At 28.1% G+C, this 18,125-nt stretch overlaps 1 protein-coding gene across 1 annotated transcript; it reads right to left on the bottom strand.

Moving 5' to 3' along the window:
• Window positions 1–294: 294 nt before the first annotated feature.
• Window positions 295–1,292, bottom strand: LOC129319345 (uncharacterized). The gene has a single exon (XM_054964385.1). The coding sequence runs from the start codon at window positions 1,183–1,185 to the stop codon at window positions 811–813; it is 375 nt and encodes a 124-aa protein (XP_054820360.1). The 5' UTR covers window positions 1,186–1,292; the 3' UTR covers window positions 295–810.
• Between the last annotated feature and the right edge of the window lie 16,833 nt (window positions 1,293–18,125).

Here is an 18,125-nt window from a genome sequence, read left to right as displayed (position 1 = left end):
GTTTTATTAACTAGGTGTGTGTTTATTACATCAATATGTTTAGTAATATAAATTCATAACATGTTATACTATTTGAGTTATCAATGGTTGGATATTTTTTTTTTTTGGATGATATACAAACCATCATCTAATTAACATAAAGAGTTTTTTTTTAAAAAAAAAATTTAAGTGTGAACCCGGAGTTATATCTGAAACATTTCAGACTCGAAAAAAGGAGTTGCGCAGTTTGTGGTATGAAGACTTCAATTAGAAAATCATGATTCATATTATGAATACCCATTTTTGGGGGTATAATCAACCTTGTTGAATACATGAATGATCATAAGTAAAAATCTGAAATAATTAATGTGCCTAATATGCAAAAAATTGTTAGTGAAACTAAGCAGATCTATCACATGTACAAAACAAAATACAATTAATTAAAACAGCACAACTGGGAAGATATTCTCACATGAACATGAACACGTTATTTTTCGGCACAAACTAATCAAATAGCATTTGAAAGAAACATAAAACTACCACAAAAGTAAAATTATCATAGTATTTAGTATAAAAAAAAAGACATTCAAATATGTGGTTAAGAAATTACATGTCTACATAATACAAATTAGTCCCGCTTCATAATAGGAACCAGAGTCTTGGCAAAATGCATTGGAATGCATAAACTCAAGGGCCTTCCATATGCCTCTCCAGCAGAACATTCTGATCTTGTTGCCTGCATTGCCGGACGACACGGTGATGATGAGGAAGAAGATGAAGACGACCTTGAATCACATGGTGAAGCGAAGGACTCGAAATCGGAACTGCAATCTAAAAACCTTTCAAACACATAAAATCCTTGACATGATCATCATTATCATCCTTGGGACATTCTGGGAGTGACCTCTTCTTCTGACTTGCTTTCGTGATCCTCTTCCATAGACGACGCCGCAACCTGGACCAGGCGGTCGAAGGTTTAGGGTTTCCATGAATGGATGGTTTGGGAAGGGCTAAGCTGACAAGAGCAGGAGGAGGACTGAGAGGAGGAAGCTCTTCCTTTGGTGGATCCTTAGCAATTCCAGGCTTCATTTCCCAGTTGAACGGAACCCCTTCACCACTACCATAGTAATAGAATATTCTAGAAGAACACCCCACTGAAGAATTTCTGGTAAGAATTTTCATCAAATTCTCTTTCTCAAAATCCATAGTATCTAAGATATGATGATACTAATACTGGAGAACTTATTAGTGGGAATTTTCTGTGTTGTATTCAGAATCCTTTGGTGTTTGATAACAGACCAATTGGTGCATGACTATACATGTATATACACACACACATGCTAGTTTTAGTTTGAATGATTCAAATTAATGTTGAGTAGAATTGGTGGTTATACGTTGATTAATTAACGAAGCTTATCACTTTGTGTTACTTGGGGTTTTAGAGATCTAAGTCCTTTTGTGAATGAGAAGGAAACAAAATGTGAAGCATTGTGCATACGAGAAGTATCGTTGTTTGCAAGGTTAGGTTTAAATTTATTATTTGTTCATTTGGGCAACTTCTACTGAATGACCTATATTTGTTTATTATTGACCAAAACCATTTTAGACTCGACCGTCTTTGCTTCTTCCACAATTTTCTTCTTTTTATTGTTTACAGTATTATCACATTGAAGGCAAATATATTCAAGATATAATTGAATATTAAATAGAAATATCTCTTTCAAGAAAGTTTCAAATCTTAATTTATCACGTTGTGTGTGAGTATGACTCTTTTCATTAGACACAACCCCTTTTAGTCATTCTTTATTTTTAATTAGTGAAATCTCTTATGTTGATCTGATTTTTTTTAAATTTTGTTATTTTTTTCATTTTAATCTTTAAACTGTTTTTCATTTCAATCGCTTTAAAAGAAAAAAAAATATGTATACATGTTCTCGTACTTTTAAAATTTTTCCACGTGATTATCTTAATAGGAACAAAAATACAAGCTAGTCATCAGACATTAGTTGCTCGATTTTTTAATTAGATCACGTAATTATTTTTGTTACTAATCTTAATGTGAGGGAAGCTTTATTAAAAACAAAAATATGATTTAGTTTACTGAAATATAGGACAATCCAATTCCGAGGACCAACTTGAAAATTAAAATAACTTGTAGCTTTACTGTTTTATTTTTATTTTTATATGCAGACGTCACTCGCGAAAAGAACAAAAACTTAAGAAAGAATTCAAGGAAGCCACCAAATATAGAAGCAGCAAAGTTAGGAGGTGGACGTATTGTCAATGTTGATGATGTATAGAAGTTTATTACTTCGCACATGTATAAAATAAAATAATAAGGGTACACAAACATGTAGACCTCAGAATTTTTTTAAAGTATTTCACATGTATGAAGTTAAAAAAATTAATAGGAAAGAAATCTAGTGGAAGCTAATTTTTCACAATGTGATGAACTTTAATTCAAATTTTTATTAAAAGATGTGCTTATATTTTGTGTCTAAATGTATCTTGAATATGATGGTCTCAATAGAAGAATGCATATAAGTAATAAAAGCTTTTTTAAAAAAATCATCTTTGCACATATGTAGTGGCTAAAGCCATAATCCTAGGTTAGAAGAGTAATTTTTTAAAAAATAATTTAAAAATTTTATATATATCTATTATATTATTGGGCCTTGAGTTAAAATGTTGAAAAATTTGAATCCGAGTTAAGAGATAAAAAAAAATGCACTTAGTATTCAAAATATTAAAAAAAAAGGAGAAAAATATTGAAGGAAGGAGGTGCAAATTTAAAAGGAAAACACAATCATTAGCCGCATAATTTTATGACTTCTGCTTTAATCTCTATAATTTTTTTAATATTGTCCCTATAATTTACATAATTTAATATTATTAGAGACTTGAGAAATAAACGTACTTAATCTTATTGAAACTATAGAGACTGAACATATTAAAAAAATTGCAGAAACTAAAAATAAAAACTGATAAAACTACAGAGAAACCATTATTTATAATTTTCTCCAAGGAAAAGGGCTCCACTTGTATATGATGTTTCCGCCACTGCATATATGAATTCTATGAGTTTTACCGAAGAAGTGAAACTCATTAATGTGTTTCTTTCTTTCTCAAATTTCAAAACATCTGCTAATTCCGTTACTGGAAAAGATTCGTATGGAATTAGTATTTTAGAAAAACATTTTCACGCATGCATTAACTAACTTGAAGTAATAGGCAAAATTATTGAACCTGCGCCTTTTCTTCTCACGTGTCACTGTGCTACAATGATATTAACTTGTTAAATACGATCTAGAATTTGAATTCCATGAATAGATCATGAAATCACATTAGGACGAGCATTTTTCCTTTTAGAGTTCCGTTATTTAAGTTGAATTGGGTTTAATCTATATTAAGAGATTTAAAACAATTAATTCACACGCCCGATGATTTGTCTGTTGCAAGCCAAATATGTAATGGAGTTGAAATTATGAAATAGAAAATGTGAGTAGTAGTCTTGAGGTTAGGCTTTTGTGTTGAATAGATGACCATAAAGTTGGTTTGCAAAGTGTACATCTAACTCCAGAATTTAATTGGCATGTATATCAGCTTTGGGTTTGATCACAACGATCAGGACCGAAGGAGTAACTTTACTCTTATCTCAAGAAATCAATTAGACTCAGATCTTTGGACAACAAAATGTTTCATTCATTGAACTCCATTCAATGCAAATACTATGTCAACTGATTTCATCGAGTTGACTTTTCAGGTTTATTATTTTTCACAGATCCTGTCATGTGAGTTTGTCAGTTTGATATGATATGAATCTTGTCATGCGAGTACATGCATATACAAGTACCTAAATGTAGAAAACTTGTAACTTCACAGAATATAAAACAACAATAAAAAAGAAACATGACTTAAAAGAGACCCTAGCTAGTTAGCCAATTTTGTTCTAACCGCCCTCAAGAAAAAAACCTTTAATGATTGGATTTGCACAAATGTTCTTGCCGTGTATTTTATTTATTACTCTTTAAACTAAGGTTGGATTGAATAGTAAGCAATTTGAAACCGTCCCTTAGCTATAATAACGCTTGTACATGTGCCATGAAGCAAAATGAACCTGTTAAACCATGATAAGAAATTGGCAATTCTGAAAATCGAATATAATTCACTCTTTTGGATAACAGCTTCAATAGTTTTAAGTTTGATTGATACTAAAAGTACACTCCTCTCTAGCAAAAAAAGTAAGTCCCTCACAATGTGATAAATCAAGATTTGAATCTCCTTTTGAGATGTGTCTGCATTTAGTTTCTCACAATGTCATGAACAGAATTGTCTCTCATAGGAGGATATTAATGGGTAATCAAAGAAAGTATACTCCTCTGATCCTATTTATAGGATTGAGAGAGTATTTATTTTAATATTATTTAGAAGGTACTTCAATAATTATTGTATCTCTCTTTACTTTTTTCTCCTATTAAATATTAAGAAGGTTATTTAATATTAAATATTTTTTAAAGTATATATATTTAATAGGGGTAAAACTGAAAAATTTTCAAATTTTCAGACAAAATTATTGACATTTAAGGTTTTTCTTGACCTTATGAAAATGTCAAAAGTGATTATAAATAGGATCATGAGAGAGAATCAATTAGAGTAATTGTAAGTATATTATATGCTCTTTTTTTTTTGCATAAAACTCTTTCTAACTAACTAACATATATTAAGAAATATAGTTTTAAAAATTACTATAGTATAAAAAACATAAAAGCTTTTAGAAGGGGATATATATATTATATAAGGTTACATTGTAATTTTACTGAATTTTGAAACAAATGCATATGACTCTATCATATTTAAATGTTTAAAATTAACTCCCATAATTTATAATTTTATTTTTTCAAAACCCAGCCCCTATCTTTAAATTATATGTTATCAATAGACTTTGTTATGACATATTAATGAGCATGACATGAAAAAAAAATATTTTTTAATTTTTTAACACAAGTTAAGGAGAGACAAAATTATAATTTTTACTTTTAACACACATAATGATCCTTTCATTTTTTTAGTTAAGCAACTTTATTCTCATTTTTACTATTAACACAATTTAAGAGAAAAAACTCAAATGTTATTGTTCTTTATCAATTTTTATGTTAAACATATGAAAAGAAAAAAAGATTTAAAAGCTGTTTCTGATAAGAATTATGCACATAAAATTTATCCTTTAATATATGAAAACTATGCATCATTACTAACAATAAAAAACATGAATAAAACTAATACAAAAGTAAATATTTAAAAAAATATAATTTTTATAAATTTATGACTTATTCACATAAAATGCCATGCACATATTTATGTGGCTTTTCTTAATCTGAGATGACAAATTTTATTAATAACATAACAAAGTTAATTAACAATAGAAGGCTTTAAAAAATAAAATTAAAACTTAGGAGAATTAATTTTAAAGTGAAATGAGTCATATGCAATTATCTTAAAATTTAAAAAAGTTTTTATACATTTTAGTTTATTAAAAAGGAAAAAAGAAATGAAGGAAGCACATTCACAGTTGAAAAGTACTAATTGCTTACCATGAGTTTAAAAAAGGTTTAAACTTTAACTCTTAATGAACCTAATTAAACCTGTAAGAGCATGCATCATTTGCTAGAGCATTAATGATGGTGAGAGAATCTACTTATCTGATGAGACTGACATGGGGCTGCTTCTTGGAGTCTACAGTTTTGACGCTCAAAATTCTCATTAAAAAGGTTAATAAACACCCGCCTAACAAATATGAGTGTCAATTAAACTATGGCATAAGATAGTCAAAGTTTTCGAATTAAAGTTTGTCCACTATATGATTTTCAACAAGTGAAATAATATCTTGCTAAGTAAGAATTTAAGTCTTAAACCTTTAAAAATACCTTAAAATGATATAAGTCTCAAAGAAACCTTTATCGAGAACATGAGACTTTCAAAAAATTTAAAAATCTGTATCCATTATAAAAAATGGTGGGGCGGGGATGATGGTCAAAAGATTTTTTTAAATAAAAAATTCATGAGTTATTGAAATGATTCCTGAAAAAAACACAAAGTTCTTCATGAAAAATCAAACGAGAAGTGTCAAACCTCTGCCAACATTCAAAACATGCACACAAATTCACTTGCCTCCGCCTTGTCTGAGGCAAAAGGAGAAATTCATTTAGAGGGGACCATACACAAATAAATAAGCCTAGATCGGGGCTTTAGACACAGAAAATAACCATGGCCTTGTAATTTTAATTAACAAGAAACATTGTCAGAAAAAATAATTTCAACACACAGCACAAAATATTCCCCTATAGGAAACAAGTGTTTGTTTCTATCAAGGAGAGTTGAGTTTAATAAAAATGACTAGTCTCTTGTAATACTGTGAACTAAAATTTAAATTTTTGTTGGAGTAGGTGTTATATTTAATATCTGATTATATCTTGAATAAGATTATCTCTAACAAAAGGATATTCATGAAAAATTTAAAAAAAAACATAATCATCCATCACTATAATTTCATTAGATTTTGCTTTTAATTTATATAATTTTTTTTAATGTTTTCGATTTCTATAGTTTCAAAAAACTTGGGTGGCATTTATTTTTTATGTTCTTATAATTTTATTTTTTTAATATTTTTAATCCTTAAATAAGGCTTAAAGACTAAAAATATTAAAAAAATTATAGAGACTAGAAATAAAATTTGATAAAATAATAAAGATCAAAGATTATGTTATCTAAAAAAACAAAGGTTTGTTTCTTGCATTCTAAAGCTTGGTTCAGGCCCAATGGGCTTTGCATAAAAGGACTCAGTTGAATGGCAATGGGGATCCAACGGGCTTTTCATTGGTTTAATGGGCCGTTTATGGGCCTACTCTGACTAGGACTAAATCTGACATTCATCAGACAATTTGATCATTTGAGGACATGAATTGAATGGATTCAATTTCCTTGCATTGATTGCTTATCGCTAAATCTGTTCAAATTAATAAAAAAGAAAGAAAGTATTAATCAATTTCAATGTTAAAAATTGAAAAAAGGCCATGGAATGTTATCCATTGCAAGGGGAAGTCAGAAGAAGATGCCGTGGTAGAGTACAAATGAAGCAAAGGGAGAAGAGGGTCACATGCTTTTCAATCCCCCACCGTTAAGGGCTTAAGGCCGTCCACCTTTTGTGCCACGTGTCGCAATGTCACGTGACTACGATGCATGCTTCGGTTCTGCGCCACGTGCCATGCCCTTCTCTTGCTTTGACTTTTGACATTCCATGTGGACGCTCTGCCTCGGCCCCTGCTTTCTTTCACTCACACCCTCCTTTTATATTCATTCTATTTCTACCTCTGTCCTCTCTCTTTCCCGCTCTACATCTCCTTTTATATTCTATCATATATTTCTCACACTTCATAGTCAATTTATTATATAACAGTTGAGGTTAAAAATACAAGAGAAATATATAGGAGCATTACCTTTTTATGAGAACAAGTTTATTAGTATACTGTATGTATAATATGATTTAAAGTGTCTTACAACTTAAACCATGAAAATACTCCTTCTGTCTTAAATATAAGGCACTATTAACTATCTCATTAAAATTAATGAAATCAATAAGAGGTAGTTAATTAAATTATTAAAATGGTTTAAAAATGAAATAAATTTTCTATACAAATTAACTACTATATATAGTGGGAAGGAATATATGCGTCGGAGAGGGGTATAGTATGTGGTAAATCCGGAATCAGGTTTTCTGTTGGTGCTCCTGTTTCCAGAAATCAAGCCATTTGTAATTAATATAAAATTTCAACCGTTCAAATCAGCTGAACGATTCAAATATGTTTTGGAAAACAGCATCACTTTGCTTTATTCCTCTAAAACAGAAATACACATCCAATAAAACCTTTTAAATATGTTTTTTTAAATTATTTATATTGTGGGCAAAAGAAAATACTCCTCTAATCTTATTTATAGAGCAGAGAGAGATCGATCATTTATTTTAATCATAATTATAGAGTATTTCAATGATTGGCGTGTCCATTTTTATTCTTTTATTTGCTTCTATTAGATCTTGAGAAGGTTATAAAATGACAGGGTTTAATTTTTAAAGTATGTATATATAATAAGAGTAAAGTTAAAAATTTATTAAATTTTTAAACAAAGTCAATGAAACTTAAAATTTTTTTTAATTACAATAAAAATATTTGTAGTGACTTATAAATAAGATTAGAAGGAGTATGGTGTCAGTATTTTAAAAATATAAAATGATAACAAAATATGTTTGGGTGTGTGAGAGAGAGGAGGGAAAAGAAGGATAAGACAATATATACTTAAGCTAAAATGTAAAAGAAGATAAAGTGATATATATGAAAAAGAAACTAGTTGTGATGATGATAATGCACTTGTGGGTGGATCTCTTTTTTATAATCTTAGAATGATAATGAAGCACACGTAATGTGAATCATGGAAACCGTCCTTCGGACCCACATTAATTTATGTCCCTGTTTTAATCATGTATAAGGTGAGAAATAAATAAGACAGCGTTATTCCAGATTATTAAACTAATACATACACCGTAAAATATAAATATAGTACACCATATGGTGGATGATCAACTAGTGAGAAGTGTGATCATAAAGCAATAATAATAACAATAATAATAATAATAATAATAACATGAAAATTAAAAGGGTTATATGGATTGTGAGTGAACGTGAGGAATCAGTGATTCGTCTTCCATGAGCACAAGACACAAAGTTTGACCAGTTTTGCAAAGATTCGATCTTCGTTTAACTTATCGTAATCGCTCGCTACCTGCCCTATCTACATTATTCCTTACTTTATCTTCTCTATTATTTTCTTGTCAGTTGTTTTTACCACACCCTATTACATTGTGTCGGTAATTAATTTATACCCTATTCTCACTCTATTATTCACTACTTACAAACAGTTAACTAAACTTATTTTGTAAAATAGGAAGAGGGAAAGGGAGAAAAGAGACAGAAAGATAGTAGGAATAAGACAATTCATGAATTCAATATTTAACTCAATTTATTCAAAACTAATCTCAATAAAACTGAAAAACCCTAGAACTATTTATAAAGCATTAAAAATATTAAAACGATAATAATTAAAATATTAACCTAATCCTAAAAGATAACAAGAATAATCTAGATTTATATATCTAGTAATCCTATTACTGAAAATATAAAAAAACCTAAAATAATCATAAGAAAATTTGATTAAACCTTAAACAATATGTAATGAATATTCAATATCTTTATTCAAACAATTTTAATAAAATAACCCTAAATATCTAATATAAAACTAATTGAATCTCATCCATATGCCATCACTTATCTATCTTAGATAACTTCATGCATAAAAAATGACGTCTTCCAAATTTTTTCCAAAAAAAATATAAATAGACATAAATATCTCCGATATGGTATGATTCATATTCTAGATAGTTTACATATTTCTTACAAATATTTTAAAATTCAGTACTGATTCAAGTTGGCATAGTTATTAAAAAAAAACTTATAAGTTTGCTCTCAACCTTTTTTTGAAAAATAAAAGTTAAAATAGAGAAGGGTGAGATAGGATTCCTTTTGGTTTAGCTTGTAATTTTTGGTTTTAGATAATGGCCTTTATATATGAATAGATAGATATGGCCAGGATTGTTCTTGTGTTTTGATATAGAAGAGGGAAAGCAAATTCAAATGCGAACTCAATACTGCTCACGCCGAACTCTCAACCAATGTGAAGCCATTAATTGTACTTTCTTCTCTGTTTGTTTATTCCTTAGAAATGACTTTACCTTGTGATGATTTTCTTTTAAAAAAATAATTGGGTTTGTAATTAATTGAATTGATTGCTTAGTGTAAAAGCATTTTGAAGTCTTATCCGGATTTTGAGATCCTCCTTCCAATTGTTTCTACCTACATGAACCTAATCCCTCTTTTCTGTTCTTTGTCTCTCTTTATTATTTTTATTGTCTTTCACATGTGCTTTGTACGTGGATCCGTTTGTGGCCTTTTCTTGTCAATTCCTACCCCATTTGGATTTGTGCTTATCCCTCGTTATATTCCAATTTTTTTAATTAAAATTTTCAATCTAAACATATCATATAATTAATTAAAGAGCCACAACAGTCATTCAACTTAAGAATAAAATCTTCTTCAACTGGATGATCTATATACACTATGTAAAAAGATATTTCCATTGAGAGTCGATAGAGATGTCGAGCAAAAGCAAATGGAATTTTTGCACCCAAAAGTATATTTTATGTTAGAAGAAATAGAGAATGTGGTTATGAAGCATTCTTGTGTGTGTGTATCTGAATAATTGAAAAGGGAAAGTCACAGATTAGAAGCTCTTAGGTGCGTGCATGTATAGTAAATTAGTAATTAATTTTTGTGTGTGTGTGTGTAAGTTAATTTTAATTTTTAAGATGGTTAAAGATCAAAATATCCTAAGTTGAAAGCGATTACTCATGTGCCTTCTCTCTTTGACAGAGACAGTGAAGAAGAAGAAAAAAGCAACAAACTAAGGGAAAGGGGATGACAACAACAACGTGTAGTGAACGTGTAGGGAACGGATCATCATCTGGAGACTATAAACTTATCGTTATTTAATGTTGATGTTGTTTGCTCAGCCCATTCATGTTGTCATTATACTCCAATAAAAGCTCATTAAACATATTTTACAACTTTTTTGTTTCAAAACAAAAATATACATTTTCAAGAATGCTCTTAATTTAATATATACTCTATTTATAAAAGAATATTACAGAGAGAAGAAGAAGAAGAGTATACTGAAAAGTGTAATATTAAATCATTAGTGAAACATTATTTTTATCAATGTGTCTTATATTTTGAAACACTTAATCTCCTCCAAAAGCATTGTGGTGGAAGGAGTATCATTGGATATCTGGTCATAAAAAACCCTTTCATATAGGAAGATCAAAAAATTCCATAACGCATCACAAAAAATAAGAGAAGGTCTATAATAGGTTACAGCATGTAATCTAATATTGATGAATGATAACTTTTCTTTATTCAAAAAAAAATCCATAACGGGTGCAGATCAAAAGCAGTTAAATTCCATTATTTTGATATAATGTGGGCTTAATTTCCCAGATAGAAGAAGGAATGTAATGTTCTTTTTTTTTACCTGAAAGAAGGAATGAAATGTTCAAACCAAGTAATGTAGCCTTTCTCCTCCATCACTTTTGCCTTTCATATGAAAAATTTCGTATATTAAATAGAGTTTTTTTATGAATACAAATTTTAAGACAACTTATCCTAAAAGGCTAGCTAGCCTATTAAAAGGAATATCTAATTTTTTGAACTAATAAACCTCACTTTTTTCAAATAAAATTCTGTGATGTGGATTCATAACACACATAGTTGGCAATCTCATTATTTGATGAGTGAAATCTATCAGCATAATACCATTACAACTTATTTATTAATTAGTTTGAGAGTATCCTCACTTGAGAAATTAATGTTACTTATTTTAATCTGTGTGTATACGCGGCGACAATTAATTGATGTGGCTATTATTTAATTTTTTTTGGGGGAATAATGTTCTATTAATTAATAGAGGATCTCCATAGATTCAATAATAGGAATTAAATAAAGCATCCATCTTCATAAGCCTTTTCGAACCTTGGTAAACAAGATACATACTGCATTTTTCTAACTGATTAATTCAAAGATTAGCACATAATATAACTCATAAGAAAATGTTTGTGTGTTTTTAGATAATCTGATATTATAGTTGTACTCAACTGGTGGCCAAATACAAAAGACTCAAGATAGAGACACGCACACGTCCACAGCAAATGGTGATCATACAAATTCTGCTGGATCATAGCTAGACATTTTCTAACGCAATTTTTTAATTCACTGAAAGCAAATTTTTTTAAAAAGAAGAAGAAGACGACCACGACGTGTAAATAGAAAGCTGGAATATTCTTGTTTGATTGAAGTATATAGGGATCGAATGAGGTTACGTGAATTGGTTACATGTATGAGTTGAATAATGATTTCTGACAACGTCACTCCTGTCTCAACAACTCCACCATCCTTTAGGTATGGGGATTTCTGTTAGTGCATGTGTTCTTACTTTCTTTTCATTTGTTCCTTAGCGTAGTCACTATTGGACTTTAGCTACATTTAGAAAAAAAAAAAAAAATATATATATATATATATATGTAGACACCCACAGAGAAACTGCTCACGCAATTTCAATTCGAGGGAAACAAGTGTATTGTATCAAGTATATGAGGCGCGTTGGGTCTCAGTTGAACTGATGATCCAATAATGATACTTGAATCTCACCAAATTAGATTTCATGGGATCGAATCATGCTTCAGATTCGTGATTATGTAAACCTTGTATAATCCAGATCCCTAACATTCAAAAATATTGCAACGTAACACATGATGATCTCTTCAAAAATAAATAAATAAATAAATAAATAAAAGTTAATAATAATAATAATAATTGCACCTTGGATACGTTACAACGATGGACTTGCAAGTTTGCAATTGTACGTGTAGAAAGCGATGATGTAGAGAGGTTTCTAAAAATTGAAAAAAAGAAGTTGGTTGTAGCTAGGAAAATGACATGGAATAAATTCAGGTATATAAATGCTAGAGCAATAAAAGACTGGATATATACAAGACCATGTTCATATATATTAATATATGTACACATTAATAATATATAATTACATATGCATGAACGTCTGCCTCTGGGGTGGCAGTGCCATACCTTCGTTGCAGAGCAGCCTTTTGTTTGGAGGCATTGCTATCCGAAAAAATGGATTACTTAAGTTTTATTTGAAAATATAAATTCTATTTATATATATTTTTATTCATAATATATTTAAACTCAATATTTTACTTCTTAAGAAGTATATGAGTGGCTTCTTACTCAATTTCATGATGTACTAAACCAGAATTACAAGGCTGGCAAAAAAAAAAAAAAAAACCTAGATTACATGCTCCCTAATGATTTGACACGTGTCACGATCTGTTTTGTTTAAGAAATGAACTTACTACACGTGTCCCCACAGTTACGTGTTGCCATGTGCCACTGCCGGTCCGAATTTCTGTTATCTCATCTCTCAGATTCACACAGTCAAAGCCCCACTCACATTTGCTTGCTTGCTTTTTTTTTCTTTCTTTAATTAACTTAGAAAATATAACTTCATTAACTTTGCGCTAATATGGTTGAATGTTAATTTTGCTTAATTAAATGTTTCTTTTTCTTAATTTATGAGACACTTTTAGAAGTAATTTGATGCCTAAAAATATAAGGCACATTTTGACAAAAATAAGATTTAATTTTATTGATTATAATTTTTTTAATATTACCCTTCACCCCAACCAATAAAGGTTAATTTAATTGGTAAAGATTTGACTTATAATTTATAAAATTGTGGGATTAAATCCCATAATTGATGTAAGGATCTTATTAGTAGATGATTTTTGAGTATTTTTATAAGTTTTTTTTTTTGATGCCCAGGGATTCTAGGAAACCTTTAAAACCCAACTTACTTAAATATTTTTGTATCAAAAAGAAATATTACCTGTTATATTAAATGAAATGTGTTTTTAAAAAATTTATATTTATGTTTTTCTATAAATAAGATGGTAAAATGTAGTTGAAAAGTATTTCCAATTAAATTTCAGGTCCAAGTCTCTTGAAAAGTGTTTTATATTGAAAAGTACAAAAGAAATCATATAGGATAATAATACATAACGGAATGAATCATTGTAGGATATGATCAAATAAAAATATGGATGATTCAAACTTTAAGATAGAATGGATCTATTTGGTCTGTAAAGAACGAAGAAAGATGAAGAATGAAAAATGGCGGGAAAGCCACGTTGAAGGAGTCAAAGCAAAAGAGAAGAGGGATCAGAATTAATGGGATGTTCACAACTCAAAAGCAGAGAGTATGAAATGAAAGGCAAAGCATCAAAGACATATAAAGAAAAAGGGGGATGAGAGAGAGAAAGTTATGAAGAATGGGATGATCTCCTTATGGGGTCATGGTGTTCCCTCTTATTCCGTCTTGCTTCCCCACAATCATACACCCACCACCTCTATTTTACATACTATGAGTATCAAATTTGATGGCTCTCTCAAATACTACATTGTGCTTCTTTTAATACAATAATTTTTTTAAAAAATTATTTAAAATTATAAAATATTTTTAGATAAAATTTCACATACCAATAAATTTCATTAAACACACTTCACAATTTTATCTTTTCAAAAAAAAATATTAACTCCTAAAAATACCCATAATCAGTTGCGGAGCTAAGATCCTGGGCTAAGGGCGAAATCATTTACATATTCATAATTTGAAAAAAAAAACAATAGCAAAAATTATTTAATAATTACATACGTTATGAATTTTTTCTACGTGGTTTCATATTTTGGAATCGTTCAACAATTAGCTTATTGTAAATACTTTTAAATATATTTTTTTAATATAAATCACAAGATAATTATTCATCCATGGATTCTCCACTCAATTGCAACTGATTTTTCACAAACGTCAAAGTAGAAAATGCTCTTTTAATTGTTGTTGTAACAATAGGTAATACCATTGCTAATTTCAAGAGAAGGTAAATCAATGGATAGACAAAATGTCTTCTAGTTTTAACTATTTTTTCTGCAAATTTGATTTGAGATTTCAAACGAGGTGGACCAGATTATTATTTTTTATTTTCCTAAAGGTTTAATAAATGTTAATTTTTAATAAAATAATATCAATATTTGGGTATATTAAAATTGTGGGTTAAAATTTATCGAGCTTTTGAGTTAAAAAAATAATTTTGGATCTAAGTTTAAAATTAATTTGAAATGAGTTTAAAATGCAAAATATAAAAAAGAGGGGTACAAAATATGAAAAAGAGGGGGGGTGCAAAATATAATAAATACCTATGCCCCCATCTCCATGTAAGTAATTTTTTTTCATTCCTGCCCTCAAATACATGTGGCTCTACCACTGTCCATAATTCAATATATTAAAAAGAGAAGGAATAAAAATTAGTTATAGAGAGAGAAATGATAATATTAGAATAAACTTATTTAATAAAATATTAATATTTTTAAAGTATTTTATATTTTAAGATGTCAAATCTTTTATAAAAATGTCTTATAATTTAAGATGAATGGAATATCATTTATTCCTAGTTTCAATTACAAATGCACTTCATGATAAGTGAGAAATATATTTACACAAAGATCCAAATTAATAAATACAAGGGATAAAATGAAAAAAAAATTGCATGTACTGTATTGCTAATATTTTGAAATAAAGTTAGCTGCAAAAAAATGTTTATATTTTGGACTGGGAGGAATATGCAAGCTACAATTATCTACTTCCTCTATTCCACATTGTAAAACACTTTAATAAGATAATTATTTTATAATTTAAGTCAGGGTAGGTGATAAATAAAAGGAAATCTAGTTAACTTTAAAGTCAAATGTTATACTTGATATTTATCACTTGTTTCACAGTATACAGATATTTTATTGCGTAAGTTCAAATAATATTATATTACTATGTTAGAGATGTGTACTCCTCGGCTAGCTTGGCATATTTTTTGCAAAAAAGTAAAAAGGAAGTAATTTCGTTTGCATGCTAGTCAAAAGCATGCGTTCCTACTGACCCGTTGTCTCGAATCATTCACACATCCACGTTTCAGTTCTGTTTGGCAATTTGCATGTAACGTAGGTACTCCACATTATTAATGACACTTCTGATCCCAGTTTCAGAAATTTCTTGCGAGTTTTTTAATTAATAAATTTAATTTATTTATCTACCTGCAATAATGTTTAAATTACCTTATTTGCCTACTTTAGTACTTTGACCTCGAATGTGAGTAATAGAATGCTTGGGTTTCTCAAACAAAATTTTAATTTTGAGTATTATAAATAAAAATATTCGTCAATGATAGCTTTAATTTGTCTCGATTTATATTCACACATTCTTAATTAGCATTGGACATCCGATATGTCCATAAGCTCAAAGGCGGAAATAGTGTTGATGAAGTGCGTTTGGTTTTATACTTTGCAAACTACTAAAATTATGTAGTGTCATGCTCCGTTATTAATTAATTTAACATAATTTCACCTTTAAGAAAGCCTTCTAACAATTAGCATAATTTTTTACCTTTAAAAGAATAATAAATTGAAGACTACAAAAACGATAAATTCATGATTCCTAAAAATAACTATGTAATCCTACACATTTTTATTATATGTAAAAATGTTGATAACGTCTTATAGCTTACTCCTTTCATTTAAAAATATAAAGTATCTTTAATTGAACCTCACCCTTCAATAAAGTAATTATCTTCTTTTTAATTAACTATATCTTTTTATATTTACTTTTGTTAAACACTTTACAATAAATATAAAGTCATTATCAATAGGGATACTTTTAAAAAAAATATAATAATTACACCTCGAAAGACTAAAAATATTTTATATTTTTTAACATCCAACTTATTAAAAAATATTTTATATTTTTAAACAAAAGGAGTAAATAATACTCCCTCCAATTTAATATATATATATATATATATGGCGTGTTCTATCAACCAGTGTTGATTCGAAATGCATGATACTTCACAAAAAGTTAATGTTATCAAAATTTTTTTCCACAAATGATCCAATTGTATTGTTTAGAGAAATTATATAAAAATTAAAAATAATTTAAGATAAATTGATTTTGATTGGAGGGTAATATTGATTCAAACTACTTTTAAGTAAATTTTTAATCCTTATAAAAGGATGCATAGTTAAAGCTTAAAAAGTATCCTATATTTTAAATTGGATTAAATAATAACTTGCTTCCTGTTATATAAAAAAAGTTACTCATTCCAATATAAAATATGAGTCACTTTACATTTTAAATATATTTACTAGAATTAAAAAAATATAAGACACTTTTAATTAAATTTAATCCCTAATAAAGTAGTAACTTGTTTTTTTTAAATTAATACCATCTTTTTATATTTATCATTATTTAATATAATACTTCAATCTAAAATAAATATAAAGTGATTTTTTCATTAGAGATAATTTTGGAAAAACGTAATGATTTTAGCTTAAAATATTAAAAATATTTTACATTTTTTAATATCTAACCTCTTAAAAAATGCCTTACATTTTTAGACAAGAAAATATATTATTAAATAAGTAAAAAATTATCATTACTTTTTAGGATTACACACCAACTCAAAACAATATACTATAGCAGAAATTGACGAGGCCGGAGTATGATACTCCATCCTTTCCAAATTATAAGAAGATTTAATATTTTAAAATAATTTTTTATAAAAATAAATTTTACTAATAATTTTTTAATATTACATTTTTATGTTTAATATTTTTTACAAATAAACTATATTTTTATCTTAAAAGATAAAATTATAAATACATTGAATAAATTTTATTAGAATATATAATTTTATCTGAAATATATCACTCATTTCATTTAAAAATGTAATACATTTTTTAAGATATTTAATGTTAAAAAATGTAAGTAGTTTTTGGTATTTTAAAATATAATTATTACATTTATTTAAATTATTTAAATATAGAAAGGTGATATTAATTTTAAAATAAGTAATTATTTTATTAAAAAAATTTTAATTAAAAATGTCTCATACTCCTTCTATTAAAAAATATATGATATTTTTAACTGAATTTTACTTTTCATAAAGTAGTTATTTATTTTAAATTAATTTTATTTTTTATATTTATTCTTATTAAATATTTTATAATAAATATAAAATTATTATTAATAAAAATATTTTTAAAAAATAATAATTATATTTTAAAAAATAAAAAATATTTTATATTTTTAACCAGAGAGAGTATATTTTAAGAGGTGAGTATGATTGGGAGGCAAATTTACTTGTTACTCCATCAACGTCCCCATTGTAAGGGCTTGGTGGAGAATTACACGAGAGAATTGCCGAATTATAAGGGCTTGGTGGATAATTACACAAGAGAATTGCGGAATTGCCACTGTAGAGAGGGCCTCGTTCTCTGTACAACTATCACCAGGCATCAACTTGACAGAGTCTC

This window comes from Prosopis cineraria, unplaced genomic scaffold, assembly GCF_029017545.1.
Source record: "Prosopis cineraria cultivar Desert tree isolate PC_DT_omini unplaced genomic scaffold, ASM2901754v1 PC9, whole genome shotgun sequence".
NCBI classification, from domain to species: domain Eukaryota; kingdom Viridiplantae; phylum Streptophyta; class Magnoliopsida; order Fabales; family Fabaceae; genus Prosopis; species Prosopis cineraria.
This window is presented reverse-complemented; position numbering and strand designations above follow the sequence as displayed.